A 24,811-nucleotide genomic window follows, 5' to 3' on the forward strand; every position below is an offset into this window, starting at 1 on the left:
ACACCACCGAATGTGAACCTTAACTGGGCACCAGCTCAGGTAGGTGACTCACCACTTCCACTGGGGTTTTCATCCATTTCATTCTCTTTACCGCAGACGTTCCTCTGCTGTAATTCACTCTTTCTTCACTCAACTGCAGCCGACAGCAGCAGGGTCATGTGTTGTAAAGACAGTTTACCATTGGTTGAGGGAGGAGGTGGTGGCGGTTCTGTGTTTGTGGGCATTTGTTTGTAATGCAGCCCATGAAATATAATGCCTAAAAATTGTCCGTGGTTAGAAATGAGATCGCATACATGTGTGAATCGAGATCGCAATCTTTAAGCGATTAATTGTGCAGTCCTAATAGACATGATGACATCAGCTGGATCGATGCCAAAATAAGCTACAATACAATGTGGGGGCGTGGTTTGTTGTGCCTGGTACCACTTGTTTTACTTTTGTACACTAAAACAAAGACATAAATTTAGGGCTTCCATTATTTATAGGCCATTATGACAGTATTTTACTGGTCTAATCCACTTGAGATCATATTGGTCTGTATGTGGAACCTGAACTAAATGCATTTTGACATCCTCGATGGTTAAGGACTTCAGTGTAATTTTTCACAAATTTACCCAGGGGTCAGATCGGACCCTTTGGTGGGCTGGTTTTGTTTGACTCATGTTAAACAGAACTTACTGATTCCTCGGTCTTCGTGGCTGTCGTCATCCCTCTCATCTCGCTCATTATCAAGGTTGGACATCCTCACTGACATTTCTGGAAGAACATGAACAGAGAGGGTGGGAAGAAAAATGAGACGAAGGCCTTGATGAAACAGATCTTTGCATATTCATATGTAAACTATTAATATCATGGTAAGAAGAAAAGACGTGTGAAGATGCTTCTATTTGTCAAAAGCACTGATTTGACAGAGTTAAAGGGGTCATATTTTGCTAAACCCACTTTTATTAGTCTTTGGTTCATTTATTTGTGTATTCGGACCCTAACAGTTCATAAAGTTTGAATTTGAACCCTCCAGGTGCTGCAAAGCTATCTTTATATTCATTTTGGCAAAAATCTAATGGATTTTTACAACCAGTTTCAATTCCTGCTTAATTTGTTACGTTTTATAGCTAGTTACGTCAAGACATTTGCACATATAAGGTCAAGACTTACAACGAACATTTCTCTGAGTACGACATAATTGTTGTAGTAGAAACTGAAAATATGTCCAAACTTCGAGTTGATCACCTAAAATGTTCAGTTGTTGGTTGAATGGGACAGAGCAGCACAGCCAACAACCTGGAGGGGGTGGGGTGTGAAGTGGCTCATTTGCATTTAAAGGGCCAGCGCTCAAAACAACTTTCCTGTTGTCATTAGTCAGAAATAGTGTTGAAGATGGACCTGTGGAGTCTAATTAATGAAGAATTCAGACCCAAACAGAGCATTTACAGTTTATAAAGAGCGCAGGGAAATGTTTTAAAATGCATAATTCCATTTAAAAATGCAATTAATGACAGCATTTAGCTCCTCAGATGCAGATTATAACTAAAGCTTTTTAGCCCAAAGGAAGTTTTGTTTCCAAATGTGTACTTATGTATGTTTTAGATACGTTTCAGCATTATCGAACCCTAAAATGAACACAAGTTAATGCTGTCCTTGGCTGTGTTTGTATAATTGATCCAAGTTGCAGCAAAGGAGAGACACAGTGTGCTAAATATTACGAGCCAATTCCTCAGTGGAATGTCTTTTGATAAAGTAGCCACTATTCCCTCCATACATTCCAGGTTGTTTACCAAACCATGAGGCTGAAAGTGACTTGGTGAAGAGTTTAATGAGGTTGTAATCTTGTTTGATGTTTTTGTCAATATCGCTGAGTAATTACACAAATCACAGCGCTGTAGCTGCTGCTGCATGATGCTAATGTCAGCTGTTTAAGCCTGGACGGCCAAAGCAGCTGCTGACGACAAACAGCATCTACTGATCTAAAATGGAAAATAACTTTGGAACCATTGATCCTATCAATACATGTAAATAATTCAGGTTTAATGCAGTGTCTCAGCTTTTCATGGTCATCAAATATGACCCATTTGGACGTTCAGAGGCTCCGTAGTTACTGTGGAAACACTGTCATCTTCTACAACATTGATTCACCTGTAAATGTAGTTTGATAAATGACAGTAGTTGTAGATACTTGTTTTCATGTTCAGCTAATGGTATATTTGGCTCAGTTTTCTCTATTTTGACATAATAAAATTTGCATTTACTCAACATATACTGAACATATATACGATTTGTGAATTAAGTACAGGAAAACACCTGATTTTCACTGAAAACTGGTAATTGCAGAGGCTAACAACATCATTTTTAATAACACAACAATATTTTTACACACTTATTTATGTATATTTCTTTAATTACCATATTGATAAGGTCTATCTATCTATCTATCTATCTATCTACACACACATTTTTTCCGGAGCTATACATATGTTCGTATATTTAGAGCTATATCCTCCTGAGACCCAGCAATGCATTTTGTCCTCTGTAGGGGACAAGAGTTTTACAGCTTAATTTATTAAAAACAAACAAACAAACAAACAAACAAAAAAACCCCAAAAACACTATCCACTGCAAAGGACATTCCATAAAAAAAATACAAAATCTATCTGAAAAAAACTGTTGCATCATATCGTTTCCAATCAAGACAATTATTTAATGTATTAAAAAAAACAAAAAACTTTTCCTTTCATGGTTCTCAGGAGGTTATAAATAAGTAAATATATATGTATTTATTTATTTTTCTGTTTTTTCTTTTATAATTTCTTTTCTGCTCCTTTTCATTCTACTTGAATGGAGCAATTGAAATGCACAATTTCCTTTAGGGATTAATAATGTATTTGGATTCTGATAACATTCTAATAAATGGTGATATATTCACTTCAGAAATGAGTTAAATATGGAGCAGAATTCATTTGGAAATGACTTCATCTCATCAATGTGTTACTCATAAATTCACATGTTTTTTTGCAGATTCGCGTGTGGGCGGAGTCTATCCCATCACATCCACAACTACAGCAGGAGTAATTATGCGTTGCCACTGAACTGAATGAGTACATCAATGGGGTGGCAGGAGGTTGTTTATTTCATGACATTTAAAGAAATGTCAGCGGGAAACTACAGAACAGTTGTCAGTGTAATTCTACTTCTGTAGTTTTGTTCAATATACTTTTGTGACTTTATTAGAAATATAATATAGCTTAGCAAAGACAGAACCAGATTAAAAAAAAGGCAAATTATCATTTTCTACTGAAGATGAGGAGCAGTGTGGATGGGATGAAGGCCAGGCTGGCATCTAGTCTGGTTCATTTTAGGAGGAAAATGTGTGTTTAAAGAAAAGAACATAATAATATTCTGAGTTAATACAGACAAATGGAAGACACACTTATGATATAAGAAATGCATTCATGTGACTTTTACCAAAAATGAATACATTTACGTAAATTGTATTGTATAAGGCTGTGCAAACTTGGACCTGCCACCATATTTAACTCAGATGAGTATCACCAGCAGCTTTAAAAAGAAACCAAGAAAGAAGTCAATTTAGGTTGCATATGATAATGATTTGAAGTGATTTTATTGAATAAACCCAGTAAACCCAGTTACTGTTAGACTGGATGATCCACTTTTATGGTTATTTATTATTGGTTATTGTCAACAATGACAAGCGTGAACATCTTGTTTTATTTTTGTGATATTAATTGATGTATGACCTAAATATTGCACTTAAATATTATATTTATGGTATGTTGTTGTCAATAACATTTGATGTGTTGCTTGATGTCAACAGTAATAACCAATGAGGTTTATGCAGATGGGGGCCAACAGCAAGGGTATATCCCCAAAATCCGCCCAATCCTCTGCTATATAATAAAGCAAACAACCAACACAATGTATAAAAGATACCAACTTAATTTTGGATGATCAATATGAATCAAACTTGAGCTTGATTGGGCTACTATGTCTGTTCATAATGTTCAAAAAACAGATTTTTCAACAGAAGCGACCCCATTTGGACAAGTGATAATATTCATGGAACACCCCAAATCAATAGGGTTCTTCCCCTAGGGGTCACCTATGTTGGTGCAAAAGGGGAATAGTTATTACCTTCACATGAAGGATATCTGGCCTGAATAATGTCAGAGAAGATATTAGATATTTGTTGTACGATCAACGAGAAGCAAGTTTGAGCTTGATTGGCCTACTGTTTCCTTAATGATGTCCAAAAGAATGGATTTTTCAACAGAAGCTCCACCAACCATTTGGAAAAAACACACCACCTGGTGTCAAAATATGACTTTATGTAAACTCAAGGTAGTGGTGTGAAGAAAGAGAACTACTAAAGAATTGATATGAACTCAGTTTGAGCTAAATCGACCTGATAGTGGCAGAATGATGATTAGAGAACTAGTTTTTCCCCACAAAATTCCACCTAAGGGAATGAAAATGACACCATATGAACTCTGGATGGTAGACAGAAAATGGACATTTGTAAGATGATCAATATGAACCTAATTATTACCTCCGCCAAGGAGGTTATGTTTTTGCCAGGGTTTGTTTGTTTGTTTGTCTGTCTGTCCGTCTGTTTGTTTGTCTGTCTGTCCGTTAGTGTGCAACATAACTCAAAAAGTTATGGACAGATTTGGATGAAATTTTCAGGGTTTGTTGGAAATGGGATAAGGAAGAAATGATTAAATTTTGGTGGTGATCGGGGGTGGGGGGCCCACGGGGGGGGCCACTGATCGTTAGTGTGCAACATAACTCAAAAAGTTATGGACAGATTTGGATGAAATTTTCAGGGTTTGTTGGAAATGGGATAAGGAAGAAATTATTACATTTTGGTGGTGATCGGGGGTGGGGGGGCCCACGGGGGGGGGGCCACTGATCAGCCTTGGCGGAGGTCTGCGCTCTCCGAGTGCTTCTAGTTTTATCTCAATTGGCCGATTATTGCTTGATTTATGTCCAAAAAACTGATTTTCAACAAAAGCGCCCCCATTTGGATGACTTCTAATAGTCATAGAGAAGCTGAAATCGATAGGGTTCTTCCACTAGGGGTCCACTATGTTGGTTATCAAGGGAGAACAAATCCAACCAAATCTGTCCTAGTTATTCACAATGTGGATATCCGGTGGTGGATCTGGCGGCGGCAGCGTTTGGGGTAAAACCATTATATCGCTGAAACCTGATTTCGGGGATATAATGAGGATTGTAAGCCAATAGATAAAATAAATGATTACTAATAGGATGTAATTTTGTCTATAGTTCTGAAATGTGCTGTTTAGTGTCATCTTCCTCTCACATGTATAAGGATTCAGTGTAACCCTGCTGACGTACATCCATCCATATGTCTTACCCTGTGCTGCCAATGGTGACATATGCTGGTGCGAACGCCTGTGGATCTGATGCCTATAAGCATAAACAGCCAAAACCAGCACCATAATGCAGCCCATGATGCCCCCAGCGACCGGACCCACTGGGGCGCTCTTTATCATGTTCAAGGATGCCACGTCTTCATCTGCAGAGAAAAGACAAAAGAGGAAACGAGAGGGTTGGAAAAGGTTCACATGTCTCAAAAAGTGACACTAAAACAAGACAAGACTAGACAGGACAGATATGAAGAGGCTGCGACACAAACTCATGCACATTTCTCTCCTTTGCTTCTATTCTTTAATCAATGTGATGTAGGAAAAAAAAGATTCAGCTACACGAACACTGACAATTATCGAGCTGAAAAGAGCTACGGGAAAAAAAACAGCAGGAAAGTTTCACTAGTTCTTGTCTCAATTATCATTTTTCTGCTCTCCCAAGGACTTCCTGTAAGTGTTGCTTGATTTTTGTTTCGTGGCTACACTGGCAGACACTCAACTGTAAAGCCATTAAAATGTGTGACTGCACATTGAATATTCTACTGCAGCAGGATAAGAGATTCAGAAAATGAGATGAGATCAGTCACTTGGGATATTAGTCAGAAAAAAAAACCTTTTATGTATGAAATAGAAGGTTTCATCTTAAAGGTGGGGTAGGAGATCCTGGAAAACGGTTCGAGCGAGCTACATTTTGAAAATACACACTTCAAAAGTCCACACCCCTTTCTTCAGACTTCCCCCCGAAGCCACGCCTCCAGAGTACCGGAATACAGAATGCTTGTTCCTGAAGGTTCACGAGTGCTGCGTAGCATCAGTTTGTGAATTCATGAATTCAGGTCTGTATAATAGATTAGAAGTTGGACTTTTCACTTGTTGTTTTGATACATGCTCTAATGCCACGTTTCCACTACATGGAACCGGCTTGACTCGACTTGGCTCAACTTGACTCGGATACCAGGTACTATTCCAGGAGACTGTTTCCATTACAGGATACCATCGACTTTAGAGTACCTGTCATAGCGATGCGGCACGTTACTTCCGTGTCGTCTGCTCAGAGAGTTGCTGATAAACTCGCTCATTGCGTCTTGTCTTGTCAAGCTCATGCTGAATTTTTACGTCGGCCACCAAAGACTGAATCTCCTGGACCAACCATGGTGTAGTTTTACGGGCTGTCATCATGTGGATTAACCTACCGCTGAATTTACTGTCAACTTCCGCATCTATTTTTTGTAAAACAGCAGGTGACAGGAACAGCTCTCTGACCAATCAGTGGTCTGCAGTGTTTACACGTCACGTTTTAGTATCTGGTCCCCAGTCTTGGAACTTCGGCGGAGGTGATATCAGAAAACTAGTACCGGGTACCAGGTTCCAGGTCCTTTTTGGTAATGGAAACACAAAAAGGCCGAGTCAAGTCAAGTCGAGCCGGTACCATGTAGTGGAAATGCAGCATAAGTCATCTCGGGCTAGTAAGAACAGCTGATTGCAGTAAGACTGATGTCAGGCTAGCAGCCCACTAAAGTTTGCTTTGAACGCTGTAACCTGTTCATTCCACCATTTTGTTTGTCAGCAGAACAGGTCTAGCTCATACCTAGCTGGCTAACGTTACATTCCGGAGTGATTTATGTTAGTGACAGAACAGCTTGCCAGTGAACTTTCTGTTCTAATATAGCTAATATAGCCAAGCTCTGGCTCTGGCTTCATTTCCAGCACAAGCGCTCCAAGCCTCTGAGAGCACGCGATTCATGCACGAAGAGGGGGGAGGGACAAATGGCAGTTGAGTTTGACAGACATATCACCATTCAATCATTTCGACAGGCCGGTTAAAATGATTGGATGGTGTTTTTTCAGTCCTGTCTGTTCCACAGGTGACTACAATTTTTTATTTATGCATTAGAGCATTTAATTAATTGGTTGCAATCGGGATGTGAAAGGGATTTTAAGCAATAAAGTAAGAAATGCCCAAGGAAAACATCTCCTACCCTACCTTTAACCCTTTCATGCATGAATTATGAGAACCTTAGTTGAGGTTTTGTTTTTTTGTTTTTTTTAACTGTTTTTATTCCTCCTTAGACATGAAAAAAACAATGAGATTGAGGCTTTTTTTTTTTTTTTTTTTTTACATAGATGTACAAAAATGTCCACTCAGCTACACCATGAATTTTATTCTTGAAGCAAAGAAACATGTATTTAAAACCCAATATCATAAAGTGATATGAAAACAGTTAAATGAAACCATGTTTAATGCAGCTAATCTGATGTTTTCTCACATTTTAACATATTCTAATACTAATTATTTCTCACTTCATGGAGATAATATGCATAAAATAACAATTAACAATTGATTTCCACTCAAGAACCAATCAAGAACAGCAAAGTTACAGTAATGGTATGAATTGCAGTTTATGAGATGATGCATAAGCGTCCACTGTGTTGGTTAATATGGAACTAAAACAACTAAACCCATGAATATACAAGAGAACAGCTGTAGAATAACTGTCCACTGTTGTGACCACTATGCATGAAAGGGTTAATATCCACAGCTCACTCACCTAGCATCCCCATGTTATCCACATAGGGGCTCTTAGCGCCGACGATGCCGCCAAAACACTCCTTCTGCAGCGCGCAATACGGTTTGTCCAGGTGTGTTTTACCGTCGCTGTCGACCATGCACCACTCACAGTCCAACACACCGAAGCAGTCACTGAAATGACACAGAGAAGAGATGAAACAGCAGGATTAGAAAGTTTACTGTCTGTGACTAGGCTCCGGAATTTAGATCTGGACTTGTTTTCATAGGGAAAAAGCAAATATGACATGAGTGCTTTGGCTGGATACATGCTACAGAGGATACATTTTAGTCTGCAACAGAATTCGGGTTTTAGCCTGTTGCACTTTTAGAAAAGTCTCTCATTTTGCAAAATTCTGCAAAAATGACAAAACAACAAAAAATGTAATGTCTCTTGTAAAAGCAATCAGTTCTTGAAATGTGTGTGGGGGAAAAAAAGTGCAATACAGTCTTCGTGCATATTTTTGTACATATTTGTTTGATTTTACATTTTCTGTGTAGCAATAAAAATCATAATAAAGTTAAATAAAGGACTCAAATTAAACTTATTTTGTTCTTTACGCAATATGAACAAATTTACCAATAAAAATGTTTACAAATGAGCAAAAAATGAACACACGAAAACAAAATCAAAATAATCGATGAAATAAAAAATGATTTTAAAAAAATGTAATTAAAATGAACCAAATAATCAACAAAATGACTCAAAAGTAAACTAATTCATTAACAACATGAACAAATTAAGCTTTGAAACTAACAAAATGAACCATATAACCAAGAAAATGAACCAAATATTCAACAAAATTAAGAAAACTGAACAAATCAACAAAATTGAAGAAAAAGGAACAAAATAAACAACAAAATTAACACAAAGGAAAAATATAATCAAGAAAATCAACTTAAGTCAACATAACTATTAACACTCAGCAAAAAAAAAAAAGAAATAAACAAAATTTAGCAAAATAAACAAAAATTAATGATATAGTTCAGAAAATGAACCATATGATCAGAGTCTGGTTTCAACCAGCTCTATGTGTAAAGTGTCACAAGACAACTTTTGTTATGATTTGGTGCTTTATAAATAAAATTTCATCGATTGATTGATGAACTTACAAAAACAAAAAAAAGAACAAAATTATCAATAAAACAAACAAAAATAAACATTGCAATCAAAATGTGCAAAAAAACACAGATTAATTTTTTTTTTTTTTAACTGAATTTCACCAGTGTATCAGAGGGTAAAGCACTGCAAAAATGTGTTAGAAAATGACAAAGTGAATGTAAAGTTTATTTCAGACACCTCAAGAACCACCGTTGATGCCTTAGCTTTCAGATAAAAGTGGTTCTCAAACTTTTTACAGTGGAGCACCCCCTGAAACATTCTTTTTTTTTTTTATCAAAGTACCCCCAACTCTTGCTTCAGCATTTTTGTTTGAAAAAAATTAGGCAAAATTTGTTCCTGTGCTGCAATTGTCTGTTTATATTTTAAAAACTGTGTAAACAAACAACATATATTTAACTAATAAACAAAAAACAACAATTTTTGCCCAAGAAGGACAACACAGTTATCCTTCTAGAATAACTGGACTGCATGTGTGGACTGTGTGATTTGGGATATGTGGAAAATGACTCACATTTTCTTTGGTATTGTCGTCTATATGATGAACTGAGAGCCTCTTTGTTTGATGACATGTTTATTCGAAATCCTAATATGTTTTGGAGCACTGATGATGACAAGATGACATGGTTGTTTAGTTCAAATGTATATAAATTTGCATTATTTGTTTGTAAAGCCTGGAAAAAGTGGCAAATGTGTTAGTTTAACCCTTTAATGCATGAATTATGAGAACCTTAATGGGTCAAAACACAGTAATGTCCCGTCAGAGAGCAAACTTTAATTGACTGCCATTGCAACATTTATCTGAATATAAAGTAGCTCCTTGTTTTTGTTCCAACTAAAGCAAAAAGGAATTAAAAAGTAAAAATGTGGGTCAAATTGTCTCTAAAATGTCCTGTCAGAGAGATTTTGAATACCGTGTTTTGACCATAATCAAGATATTGAGTGTTTTTATTCCTCTTTAGGCCTGAAAAAAACAATGTGATTGGAAATTTTTTTATGAACCTATTTTTCATGGAGTTGCAAAAATGTCCACTCAGATGGACACCATGCATTTCATTTTTGAAGCAAAGACACATGTATTTACTGATACACTTTGTGAAAAGTATGAAATCAGTTTTTTTAATGCTGCTAATCTGATGTTTTGTCACATTTTAACATACTCTAATATTAGTTATTACTCACTTTATGGAGATAATATGCAAAAAAAAACCAAAAAAAAAAAACCTTTTTGTTTAAGAAAAATTGTTAATTACAGTCTAATAACAATTACAAGCAATTGATTTACTCTCAAACATGTTAGTGCAGATCAGGTTTATCTAGAACAGCAAAGTTACAGTAATGATATGAATTGCAATGTATGGAATGATGCATAAGTGTATACTGTGTTGTCTGATATGGAACTAAAGCAACAAAACCCATGAATATACAAGAGAACAGCTGGAGAATAACTGTCCACTGTAGTGACCACTATGCGTGAAAGGGTTAAATAGGTCAGTACATTGTCTTGTTTATATCTATTGTGCTTATTGTCTGGTATTTGGTCTTTGGTTTATATTTTTGGTGTCTTATAAGCCCATGTAAGGGCTGGGCATATCCTTATGCAGGACACAATAATAAAAATTCATTCATTCATATACTCAACCTAAAACTACACTTCCCATCTGTCACCACTAGATGGCACTGTCCAGTTCATTTACACCTGGATTCTATATTTTATGTCTGTGTCTACCTGTGTGTTGTTGCAGTAAACCTGTCAGTGTGTATTCCACCCAGTGCATGTGTGTGTTCATTCATACACCTGTTGATGTGTCCGGTGTGTGTTCGTACCTGCTGGTGTATCTCTGGCTGCAGCGGGTGTTGATGCACTGGGGCAGGGTGTCATGTAGACTGGGGTCGATCACGTTCAGACTCACCGGCTCTTGGTGAACCTCACAGCTGGGGTTCCTGTACAACACAAACACATATATATACACAAAAACCATCAAATAACAGAAGGTTAAAAAAAAAACACAGGCACACAGTAAAGGTTGTACACAAAATACAGCACGAGTACGCAAAGTTATGTCTGCAGCACATCAATTTATGTAAAACAGCTTTAAAGGACAAACATCAGAGCCGCTCGACAGAAAACGGAGAACAACCTGACAGTGAAAAATGATAATTGCACGTCTTCCCATAATAAAGGAGGAATTGGCATTTGAAAAATTGATGCGCTGTCAAAGGCTCCTGATGGCTGATGAAAGAGGAGGGTTAAACAAGATGAAGGGGGAGACATGAGAGACTGACAGAGAGAACAGAAAACACAAAGAAAAGACCGTGAGAGACAGAACAAAAAAACCACAGAGAAAGTAAAGAGACGTGAGGAGACACCGACGAGGATTTCAAATGGAAGCAGCAGCGAGAAAATACGATGCATTTCAGTTAATGAGCGTAAACGGCACGGAGCAAACAAGTGCATTTTCAGAAAAGACCTCGAAGAAAACATGAGACATGTGAACTGACAGATGAGACATGATGTCAGATTTATTAGCTTTAACCCTTAAAGACCCAGAACTACTTTAGTGTCAACTTCCAAATGAATTTCCCTCTAAATCTAACACTTTCTTAAGTGATTTATCAAATTTAAATAAATGCAAATTTTATTATATCAAAATAAAGAAAACTGAGGAAAGCAAAATAAACTATTAACTGAACATAAAAACAAGTATTTACAACTACTGTCATTTATCAAACTATATTTCCTGGTGAATCAATGATGTATTAGATGACGTATTTCCACATCCACTACGGAGCCTCTGAACGTCCAAATGGGTCCTATCTGATGACCATGAGAAGATGACAGACTGCATTTTACCTGAATTATTTACATGCATTAATAGGTAATAAATGGTGGTTTAACAAGTATTCGTATTATCAATAAATGCAGACATTTTCATCGTTTCCTCACTAATTGTACACAGTTTAATTACTATTGTTTTTAACTGTTTGGTTGTTTAATGTTTACTATTATAATATTCCTTTATTTTAACTGTGGTAACTTCTGCAGTTGTTATTTTCATGTTTTGTTCCATGTTTTTTACTCCTTGCTTTACTTACTTTATTCCTCATGTTCTGTCTTTATTTTATTATATAACATTGAAAATGATGGTTTCTCTTAAAATGAATGAAATCAAATAATGGAATACTTGGCTGATTAAGCAAAATAAGGCCATGACTACACTTGCAGGTAAAAGTGACCCAAATCTGACTTTTTTCTCCCATATATGACCCATATCTGATGGCAGTTGCATTTCAATTATGTGAAAAGCCATGCAAAAAAAAAAAAAAAAAAATCTGATTTAAGCAAAAAATCTGAATAAAACATTAAGACCTGCAGTGTGAATGTAATGAAAGATTAAACCCTTTACACTGATGATTTAAGTTGACAGATACTGTAACTATGACTGCAGATTCACGACATTACGTGAGTTAAATATCATATCAACACTTTAATGTCTCACTTGTTTTTATTGTTAAACTATTATATATCAGATGCAAAATAACAAACAAACAACATAATATTATCAGATATCTAGATCAGACACTGGCTGCTCTGAACATCATCCATCACTCTGTACAGACTTTAAAGGTGCTGGAGACTTTTGTAACCAATTTTTCATCAAATCTGTGAAACCTCAGTCATATCCTCAGTATCATGAATCTGTAAGTCTTTCTGTGATGACTCACCTGAATCTCTTGCATTACGTTGAACAGTTTCTTAGTGCCATCCACCATAAACAAACCATGTGTTTACAAACAGAGGCTGTAGGTAACTCGGGCATCTTTGGAATTTTGTCACGACATGGATTGTGGGAAAACAGAGGTTCGCGCAGCTGGAACAGACACGACACGGAAAAGGCCGGAGCTCCATTCCCTCTATGCATATTCCTACAGCCGTTTCTGCGTTTCACCTGTTTCCGCGTTGTGTTTGTTTCATCCATATTTTAAGGCCCAAAATATATCAGAGACCTTCTAGTCCAGTATGAACCATCCAGACCACTCAGGTCGTCGGGTGCAGGTCTGCTCTGTGTTCCCAAAGTCAGAACTAAACATGGAGAATCAGCGTTCAGTTTCTATGCGCCGTATATCTGGTACAAACTACCAGAAAATATCAGGTCTGCTAAGAGTCTGAGTTCTTTTAAGTCAAGGTTAAAGACTCACCTGTTCACTGCTGCCTTTGACTAAAAGGCTTTTGACTTTTTAAATTTTACATTCTCTTTGAAACTCTGCACTGCAACTCTTACTTTAATATGTGTGTGTTTTTATTTTTATTTTATGTTTTTTGATTTTATGTGTTGTTTTCTTACTTGCTGTTTTTAATCACCTTTTACATGTTTCTTTTATAATATTTTAAATGTGTTTCTTTTTGTTTCTTTTATTTCAATGTCCTGTGTGAAGCACCTTGAATTGCCTTGTTGCCGAAATGTGCTATACAAATAAACTTGCCTTGCCATATAATATCATATGGTTGCGCTGCCGCTGACAGGTGGCTGCGCGAACCTCCGTTTCCCACAATGCATGTTGTGACAAAATCTGAAGATGCCTGAGTTACCTCCTGGCTCGGTTTATAAACACATGTTTTGTTTCTGGTGGATGGCACTTCAAAATTGTTCACCGTGATGCAAGAGATTCAGGTGAGTAATCACAGAAAGACTTACAGATTCGTGATACTGAGGATATGACTGAGGTTTGACAGATTTGATGAAAAATTGTCACAAAAGTGTCCCGCACCTTTAAAGTGTTCCATGAAGTTCACAGATGTCCGTCACTGACCTGTTCTCAGCGTTGGTGAGGTTGCCGGTGCACTCGTTGACCTCCAGGGGGCACTCACACGGACATTCACATTCATTCTGCTCCATTCTGACAAACACAAAGTGAGAAACAGTGTCAGTATTGTTTGCCGTAAAGACCCTGCAGTTCCATCTTTTCATCCGTTCTCCTGCCACATCAGAAAGGCCTGACAATGAAGACGGATGATGCAAAAACACCGAAGAAACAATGACCAGAGTCGCTCAATGGGAGTCTGATCGTCTGCTTTAGGCAACAGTTGGCTTTGTTTGGAGCGCAGTGATCTGTCTGATGTTTTTAACTCAACAATCTGAACTACAGACAATGGTTAATTGTATTGAAAATCAAAATTATGTTTAAAGCAGAAGCTTGTGTTTATAGTTCATTTTACTTCTCTTTAACCTCCTAAGACCCAGGAAATGTCAGCAAAGTACAAGCTTTTTTTGTTTTTTATTAAATAAGTGCCTATATTGGAAACATCATGATGCAACAGTTTTTACAGATGCAGTTTTTAAAATGTTTATGGAATGTCCTTTGTGGTGGACAGTTTTCTTTTCTTTTTTTTGTATAAAGTTTGCTTTTCTTTTTTTTGTATAAAGTTGTGAACCTGGGTCTTAGGAGGTTTAAGGAGTGACATTTTGCTGTTTTTAAATGGAATTATGCATTTTAAAACATTTCCTTGTGGTCTACATAAACTGTAAATGCTATACTTGGGTCTGAATTCTTCATTAATTCAACTCCACAGGTCCATCTTCAGTCCTATTTCTGACTAATGACACCAGGAAGGTGGTTTTGAGCGCTGGCCCTTTAAATGCACATAAGCCCACCCCCTCCAGGTTGTTGACCGTGCTTTCTGTCCCGTTCGGCCACTTGAGTTCGTTAATACAACCAACAACTTAACATTTTAGGTAATCAGCTCGAAGTTTGGACATATTTTCAGTTTTTACTACAACCGCTGCTGCTGACAAACAATTATGTCGTACTCAGAGAAATGTTCTTTGGAAGTCTTGACCTTATATGTGCAAATGTCGTGACATAACTAGCTATAGATGCAACAAATTAAGAAGGAATTGAAACAGGTTGTAGAAATCCACTTGATTTTTGCCAAAATGAATATAAAGATAGCTTTGCAGCACTTGGAGGGTTCAAATTCAAACTTTTTGAACTGTTACGGTCCGAATACACAAATAAATGAACCAAAGACTAATAAAAGTGGGTTTAGCAAAATATGACCCCTTTAAGTCAAGATGGTTTTCATTCATTTCTAAACGTCTCCTTCAGCTGCTTCTACTTTATCTTTGTACATATGTGTGCAACACAGTCTGTGTTGTCAGAATATACTACACATGGTCGTTCACAGTCAGGACAGAGTTTGGTAAAACCTCTTTTCCTGTTCATCATGGAATGATTTACAGACAGACCTCAAACTGTCAGAACTTATTAAACTGGAGGATTTAAAGTCTGTTTAACAGTGTGATTGTTTCTAAATTTTCACTGAAATCATTGTTGAAGTTGTCATTAAACTTTATTTAACTGTTCATAACCAGATAAGGTTGTTATTTATTTGTAATGTATAATAGTTGTTTGTTTTGTCTCGCTTATAATAACTAATTCTATGTTGCTGTCTTGGCCAAATCACTCTCGGAAAACAAATGCTTAATCTCAATGTGAATTTCACTTGATTACATAAAAGGAGATAAACCCCTCTTCGACACTCTCTTAGATGCAAAAAACGAAGATCTGTAATTTGTTCATTTGCTTGAAAAGAGATTTAGCTGAAAACTGTTAGATTCTGATAGCTTTAACACACTCAAAAAAGTCAGGAAATAAAACAAAACAAAACTGAAACGTTAACAGAATACATAAGTAACACTGTTCTTGAAGATTAGTGAATAACACATAAGGAGATCAAGACTGGGCATAAAAGGTGCACCCACCAAGGGCACTTTAAGTTATTTAAGAACAAAAGACTTTTAGAGATTTTTATGGTATTTTCGAAAACATCCTGACTCTCTAGAAACGGGATTTGATAAGACATGTCTAGACTCTGTGTATTTCAAAATAAAAAGAATAATAAACTACTACTAATAGATGACAGAAACATACAAAAGATTAGAACATACTAAAAAAAAATGCAAATATAATAAACTTTTGTTATACAAGAGAACAGATAAGATAAAAATGATAAAATAATAATGAAAGTAGAAAGGGCATCAGAGGGTTTTATTATTATTGAAGAGGAATGCTGATTCTAAAATAGGGTTTAGCGCATTTACTACTCAATTTAATTTCAACTAGTTTTCTAGTTTGCTTCGGCAAAAAACGAACACTGTTACAGTAAGTATTACAAGACTCTTATCTGTCTTTTAATGCTCCAAAGCGCAATAAAATCCTGAGAAATATTGTGAACAAGAAATAAAACAAACTGCTCAACCAATTAAAAATGGGAATATTTTTTAAAAAAAGGCTAAATAAAGTATAAAGTAGATAAAACCCTGACAGACCTGTGGCAGTTCAGACACAGTCGGTCGACGGTGCTGCAGGCACAAAACGCCAGAGAATCACAGGTTTCGTTGACGATACCAGCAAAAGCATTTGTCCCTGGGATCCTAGTGAGGCGGTATTTAGAGCAGTGGCTGCCGTGGACCAGGTTAGTTAGATCCCCCTGAAAGAAAGAGCAGAAGAATATTTCACAAACCACTACACCACAGTGAACTGTTCTCTACAGTTGTAATACTGTATACAACCACCAGATGGCAGTGTTAGACCATCAGATATGTGGCTCATGCATCAGAGTGGTGGTGTTGTTTTTTCCTCCACAGCTGATCATGCATCAGTGTAGTTTAGTACACTGTTACACTATATGGACAAAAATTAGGGACATGTGCCACTTACAGCCTGGTGGACTTCCCAAATACATTTTTTTTTTTTTTTTTGTAATCGAGCTAAAACGATGACTTTAATGTTTCACAATGAAAATAAAATTACGCATTGAAAACACCCTGAAACTGAAATAAGAAACACTGGCATTAAAAAAATGTGCATTGTAAAAAAAAAAAAAAAAATGTAATGGCATCAAAACAGGTATTGGCATTGATAACATTTCACTGAAGTTTAAAACACGAACATCAAACGTTATATTATTTCTTTTTTGTTTTGCATTCTGATGTGTTTTTGAATGCAATATAATACTTATTACTGTCAGCTGTTGTCAATAAGTATCACAATAAGTGTCAAAGTAAATATTTATTTTAAGTTTAATAGCTGATTTTTCCTCCTGAGACAGAGATTTGAAGAAAGCAGACGGTTACTTGTAGATTAAAACTATAATTTTTGCATTCCGAACATGAAAATAATGTCAGAAATCTATAAATAACACATTTAAAACATTTGTAATGATAGAAATTGCAAAACTGAGTACAATTAATAATAATAAAAACAAACCAAATAATTTTTTCAAGCATTTCAGATGACGGTGTAAATAACATGAACTCTAAACACAATAAAATGTCTATTGCAGTGATTTTTATCGCGATATAAAGTCGCATTATGACTGAAACACCTGAATTCCATTCCTTTGGTCTAAATAGTATGGGGTGGGTGAAAAGTAACGAGGCATTAGAAATTGCTTATAGAATTTTTAGTATCACTGAAGTCATGACGAAAACATTTTTTAAACAGACACTAATGGGGATTTCTTATTTTCTTATTTCACTGATTCATGAGGTTCTCATTGACATCCCAGTCCCAGAGGGTTGTTCATTCCATCCCTGGCCGTTTGAGGAAACTGGTTGACACCACTGATGCTTACATTGAAGTATGAAGATTTATGTTCATTTTCCCATGTAATAACAAACATGTATCATTTGTTTCAATACATTTGTGATAGGAATATGGATTTTATTACCAATTTTTAATGCCTAGCTCTTTTTTTTTTTCCACCCACCCTGTAGCTCTGTCTGTGACTCACCACTATACTGGTGTTGAACTTGTAGAAACGCTGAACGGTTCGGTCACTGAAGCTGTTGCAAAGGTTTTTCTTGACGAAGTTCGGATGATTAAGGATGTCGTTCGCCACCAGCGGCTCCTGTTAAAAAGTCCAGAGAGGAAAACAACAAGTGAAGGACGATACTGGACAGAGTGAGGAGAAATGTGACAAAGACCAACTGCTTTCTGTGCACTAAACTACATCACTACATATCCTAATTTCTGGCACGTTTTATAAAATACTGGACTGATATTGACATTAGTTACTGAACTAGTTACTATTTACCCCCCAGTGTTATAGATAATTTATGATTTTAAGTTCTGGCTACATGAACTGAAGACATAACATATATTCGTCAAAAAAATTATTAGACCATCAAAAGTATTATTATTATTATTATTCCTCCTATATACAGGGTGGGGAAGCAAACTTTACAATATTTTGAGGCAGGGATTGAAAGACAGTGTATGGCCAATTAGTTTATTGAAAGTCATGAGAATTTATTTGCTACAAGAAAATTGACATAATAGAAAATGTTTTTATTCTATGTGTCCTCCTTCTTTCTCAATAACTGCCTTCACACACTTCCTGAAACTTGCGCAAGTGTTCCTCAAATATTCGGGTGACAACTTCTCCCATGATTAACAATTGGTTTTAGTAATGTGACGTTGAAGTGAAAATTGTCCATTTTTCCCATTTATCATGACACTGTTCTTCTTGAGTCCTCAATCTGTGGGTCAGAATCTCCAACTCAAATATTCCATTCACAATTTGTATCCAGTCGTTAGTTGTAGGTGGTTCCATTTTTTGGTAGTAGCCTTTTTTACAGGCTGCTAATAGAATTTTAAACACATATCTGTCATTTTTTTCTTACATTACTACTAATAATACATCCAAAATACATCACCAAACATGTTTTAGGGATTGCATAACCCAGTATCTTAACAATTGTTGAATATATATTATCCCAAAATTATGCAAGTTTAAGACATGTACAGGGTGGGGAAGCAAAATTTACAATATTTTGAGGCAGGGATTGAAAGACAGTGTATGACCAATTAGTTTATTGAAAGTCATGACAATTTATTTGCCACAAGAAAATTGACATCATAGAAAATGTTTTTATTCTATGTGTCCTCCTTCTTTCTCAATAACTGCCTTCACACGCTTCCTGAAACTTGCGCAAGTGTTCCTCAGATATTCGGGTGACAACTTCTCCCATTCTTCTTTAATAGTATCTTCCAGACTTTCTCCTAATAGTTTTGCTCATAGTCATTCTCTTCTTTACATTATAAACAGTCTTTATGGACACTCCAACTATTTTTGAAATCTCCTTTGGTGTGATGAGTGCATTCAGCAAATCACACACTCTGACATTTGCTTTCCTGATTACGCATATGGGCAAAAGTTTCTGAAAAGGTATGGATAATAGTGTTAGGTATGATTATGACATCAATATATGTTTGGTTTCAAAACAATTGACGTAGTGCCTGCTGAGAAAAAACAAATGTTCATTGTAAATTTTGCTTCCCCACCCTGTACATGAGGAAATACGCTAAAATCTACATCACAGGGTAGATTTTAGAGTAGAAGCAGAAGTATTTTATCTTCTAAGAACTTTTCAATTAGACAGAAATAGGTAATTATTACATTTTTACCCAGAAAAGCTAAAAAACTATAAAACACTGTTGCTTTAATGGTTAGTTATACGATGCACAACAGAATACAAGATGGTAACACATTATTTCATCCAACTCCAGCTTAAATCGGTCAAGGTAATTCATGTGCTTTCGGTGCTTTTATTGCATTCAACCCAAAAAATCCTACTTACTCTCTCCATCTACTTCCTAGCGTTTCCTAAATCATCACTAAGAACTGGGTTTAATCAGCAGATCACATCACCTCCACCTTCTCTTTCCAACGTCTGCAATGGTTCACGCTTCAAATTCAAGAGAAAACCTACTATTTTTTGGCTCCAGGTTTGCAGTTAATATATATTTTTGGTTGAAATGCTTTTAAAGTTTCAAAATTAAGCTCATGGATTTGGAATAGATGACCAAAAAAAGGTATCTGTGTCTTAACCAAAGCAGAAAATTTGTGATATCAGCTAAAAATGACCATTAGAAAAAGCCTAAAAACATGAATATTAGATTTTTCCAACAGTTTGTCTCTTACTGCTGGTAAACGTGGTGCTGATTTTGACATTTGTGTACGTCTTTGTGGGTCTTTTACCTTGTGCGTAATGTGCTGTTGCTCTGCCGGAGCGTGACCTTTAGGGTCAATGAGGGTGGGGTGGGCCACCAGGTACCCCCTGTCTTCCATGATGAAACACCTTCAGTGGAAACACACAAATACAGGATTATTAAAGACAGTGACTGGAGATTTTTTAAGGTCTGATGACAGAGGAGTGATGAATAAGTGATTTTTTTTTTTTTTAATTAAGGGTTCGTACACATTTTCAAGGTCAAATTCAAGCACTTTTAAGGGTAATTTTCAAATTATTCCAGCACAAAACCGTATCGCTGGGGTTAAATACATATCTACAGCAATACACATACTCTGTACATTTTATTATGCTATAAACATCTAAAATTATGTTTCATAATAGCAAAAAGTTTAGAGAAGTGGGAAGCTACTTGACGTTCTTCAGGAATATTCGCACTGAACCAAAGATTGAGTTAAAAATGTACCTGAGTCGACCTGAGAGACCCGTTAATTTTGGGGTTTTTTGGCAAAATTGCATTTTTCTAAATGTATCACCTCTGTACGTAGCTTTGACTTGAGTTAATATCAAAAAGAAATAAATCACGTCACAGAGTTATAATTGCAAGCACTTAAACTAAAATTCAAGCACTTTTCAGACCTTGAAAACACACCAATAAAATTAAAGCATTTTCAAGGATTTCAAGCACCTGTACCAACCCTATTTACTGTCAGTTCTCTAGATCAGGGGTACGCAATCTGTGGCTCCGGGGCCCTTTTCCAGTGGCTCAATGTAGCTTTGTCAAAAACCATAGGGAAATGAATAACTTTTTTTTTTTTTTACACATATTGCCATTGCAATAACGTGATTCTGACATTATGGAGTTGTACAAATGTGGACTCTACTCCAAATGAATGAAAAAAAAAAATAGAAATAGTAACAAAAGTAGACTACTTTTTAATTTTATAACATTGAAGGTATTCATCTGTATTCTCCATTGCAAAGGAAGCCTTCACTTACCAGATGATTTTCGCATCGAACAAAAATACTGACAAATATCACTGTTTTCTTTCATTTTGTCATTTCTTTGTAGTTCTGTAAATGTACCGAAACTTTGATTTATTTTCCCCATATTCTGTACAAACTAATCCTAAAGAGCTTCTTAAAACAGTCACTAGTCTGAGGAAAGGTATAAGAATATCTTTTGTCTCCAGACAGATTTGTTTTTCTTTTTTTGTCCCAAAATGGCTCTTTAGATTGCAAAGGTTGCCGACCCATGTTCTAGATGCACAGGACATGCAGAGAACTGAGAAACTGTTTCTCTCTCAACATGTTATTTAATTGCAATACAATTTAAAAAGTGGCAAAATGGAATGAGAGTAAAGAAATTCAATTCAACTTTATTTATAGAGCATATTTCATGCACAAGGCAGACTCAATGTGCTTCACAATAGGTATATAACATAAAAAATGGACATGAAAACAAATAAAGTCAAATAAACAGTAGAAGAAGGGAATTGATTAATGTTCCGGGCATCCTCCATCCTTAGACCCTCCTTCTCGGCAAGGAAAAACTCCAAAAACCCATACCACCCAATAAAGTGGTGTAAAAGATAAACTATAATACAATATAAAACATAAAAATTAAACCTATTTATAAGGTTCAAGGTTAATTTATTATCATTCATTCAATGTAGCACATGAAAGAATTAAATGTGTACTACGATCCCAGCAGTAAGGCAAGAAATAGGATTAAAAATAGTACAAGTATCTAAAAATAGACACATAAAAACACATACATAAGTAAAAACACATAAAAAAAAAAAAAAAAACGTTCACCATTTAAAAAACATTCCCAGTAGTGGCGGTAGTGTAAACCTTCTGTTACATCATCGACTAGTATTGTGTTTTAATATTCCGCTCTTTCACCCTCCTAAATCTGTGTGATTCAGCTCTATTCCCTGCTATTTCTTACCCAACCCTGCCAAAAACTGCTCGTCTCATCCCCACAGCCCCTTTAGGCTAATCCTGTTTTATATGGCCCCTGAACACCAACAGAGAGACTCAGAGAAGAGGGGTGGAAGAAAAAAAAAAGAAGATATAAAAGCTGGAAGAAGTATGTCGAAGTGAAGCAGCAGCAACGCCACATCTCCAGCAGGAACGCCGTGATAATCAGCTTATCTTACCCCCCCCCCCCCAGTTTGATTCTTACTTATGAAAAACAAATTTAGCAACACTCTGAAGAATTTAGTCGTGAATAAGCACACGGGGGAAATAAGAGGAAGAAATAAGCAGTAAAGTGCCTTATGAATAGAGAGACGAGGAGGTAAAGAGGTGAATAAAATGATCATCTACCTGATCTTGTTGCCTTTGTCCTGGTTGCAGATGGGCAGCAGATCCAGAAGGACCTTGTAGAAGTAGCGTAGAGTGAAGTCTATGCCCATCACTGCAACTGCATAACCAGGGGCCATCTGGGAGCTGCAGAGAGAGGTCAAAAAAGAAAAAGAAATTCACAAAAATGCAGTGTGAAGGGATTAAAAACAGGACCGACGGCCCCGTATCTCACCGGCATGTTCTATCAAGAATCAATAACAACATGAATTTGCGAGGTTGTCAGGTTCTGCCGCTATGCTAGAGTCCTGTGGTCTGGATGCAGGAGATCAATCCCCAAATATAAGTTACAACTAATTCAATCAAAGTCCATATATGACTTCCTATCAGTGCTCAACAGTAAATATATCGACTACTATCTACTATCAGAGTGTGGGTCATTATAAGTAAAAGCACATTTTTAATATTTCAAAAAAAATGGTCAAAAAGCCAAAAATCATAATTTCTCAAAACTGTGAACAAATTTTGTAGACATCGTCAAAGGTCAAAGGTCACGGAACCAAATGAAAATCCATATATGACTTCCTATCAGTACTCAATAGTTCAATTCAATTTTATTTGTAGAATCCAATATCACAACAAGGTCACCTCACAGAGCTTTACAGAATTTGTTGAAAATGAAAATAAGCAAACCGTCAAATAATTAGTTAAGTAAACAGTCGATGAAGCAAATGGATTAAGGCAGGCAAGGAAAAACTAAAACGGAACTATAGTGATATCTGTGACTATTTCCATGTTATAACCTACCAGAATATGGGCCATTATAAGTAAAAGCACATTTTTAATATTTCAAAAAGTTTCGGAGAAGAAGATTGTTGAAATGTAGACGTTGTTGCCCTTGAGTTTGAGCCTTCAAGGTCACTCAGGGTCAAAGGTCATGGACCCAAATTAAAGTGCATACATGACTTCCTATCAGTGCTCAATAGTTCAGTTCAATTCAGTTTTATTTGTAGAGTCCAATATCACATTAAGGTTGCCTCACAGGGCTTTACAGAATTTGTTGAATATGAAAATAAGCAAACGGTCTAATGTATTAGTTAAGTAAACAGTCGATGAAGCAAACTGATTGTTCCGGGCATCCCCCATCCTTAGGCCCTCCTTCTCTGCAACAAAAAAACTCAAAAAAAAAAAAAAGTAACTATATTGATATCTGTAACCATTTCTGAATTCAGAATATGGGCGACTATAAGAAAAGGCACATTTTTAATATAAAAAAAAAATTGTCAAAAATCCCCAAATTTAAATTTCTCAAAACTGTTAAAAATTTTTTGTAGACATTGTCCCAAGGAAGCTACATGTAAAATTTGAAAAGAATCTGACCAGTAGTTTCAGAGAAGATTGTTGAAATCTAGAAATTGGTGACCTTGTGTTTGACCCTTCAAGGTCACTCAAGGTCAAAGGCCACAGACTCAAATGAAAGACTATGTATGACTTACTATCAGTGTTCATAGTAATTATATTCATATCTGTAACCACATACGTGTTATAAACTATCAGAATATGGGCCATTATAAGTAAAGGCACATTTCTAATATATATATATATAAAAAGTCAAAAATCAAAAATCCAAATTTCTCAAAACTGGGAATAAACTTTGTTGACATCACCCCAAGAAAGCTACAAATAAACTTTGAAATGAACCCGACCAGTAGTTTTAGAGAAGAAGATTGTTGAAATCTAGAAATTGGTGACCTTGTGTTTGACCCTTCAAGGTCACTCAAGGTCAAAGGTCATGGACCCAAATGAAAGTGCATATATGACTTCCCATCAGTGCTCAATAGTAACTACATTCATATCTTAACCATTTACATGTTATAAACCATCAAAATATGGTTCATTAGAAGTAAAGGCACATTTTTAACCAATAAGGACCCAGTGTTACATTTGTGGCAGTTCCCAAATTAATTTTTCTCTATATTTAACTCCCCTTAAGTGACTTATCACCATGTATTGTAATATTATCCTCTGTATTTAGTGTTTTTCAGTCCCAGTCAGGTCATTTTCCAACATTTAATTTACTCATCATGTCAGTGTTCATAAAAGGTAAGAGTAAAGTTGAGGGTTAAGAAAAAGTGAACTGAAAAAAAGTGACTTTTTCAGCAAATCCATCATTAACTGAACATAAACCAAGTGTCTCCATCCCCTGTCATTTATCAAATTCCATAGGTTTTACTGGTGAATCAATGGTGTAGAGGATGATGGTGTTTCCATGGCAACTATGGAGCCTCTGAACGTCCAAATGGGTCATATCTGATGACCATGAAAAGACGACAAACTGTAATTATTGCACTTACATTTATTAACAGAATTA

At 36.1% G+C, this 24,811-nt stretch overlaps 1 protein-coding gene across 1 annotated transcript in view; it reads right to left on the reverse strand.

Annotated features, from left to right (window-relative positions):
* The window catches only part of cachd1 (cache domain containing 1), a 198,844-nt gene that overhangs the window by 22,565 nt on the left and 151,468 nt on the right, over positions 1-24,811 (reverse strand). Inside the window, exons 17-25 of the mRNA XM_030133018.1 lie at positions 22,465-22,587; positions 20,139-20,238; positions 17,889-18,005; positions 16,423-16,583; positions 13,904-13,990; positions 10,919-11,035; positions 7,955-8,106; positions 5,393-5,554; positions 679-756 (exon numbers count right to left, since the gene is read on the reverse strand). Coding sequence (XP_029988878.1) covers positions 679-756; positions 5,393-5,554; positions 7,955-8,106; positions 10,919-11,035; positions 13,904-13,990; positions 16,423-16,583; positions 17,889-18,005; positions 20,139-20,238; positions 22,465-22,587 — 1,097 coding nt within the window. The remainder of the gene's footprint in view (positions 1-678; positions 757-5,392; positions 5,555-7,954; positions 8,107-10,918; positions 11,036-13,903; positions 13,991-16,422; positions 16,584-17,888; positions 18,006-20,138; positions 20,239-22,464; positions 22,588-24,811) is intronic.

This window comes from Sphaeramia orbicularis, chromosome 4, assembly GCF_902148855.1.
Source record: "Sphaeramia orbicularis chromosome 4, fSphaOr1.1, whole genome shotgun sequence".
NCBI classification, from domain to species: Eukaryota; Metazoa; Chordata; class Actinopteri; order Kurtiformes; family Apogonidae; genus Sphaeramia; species Sphaeramia orbicularis.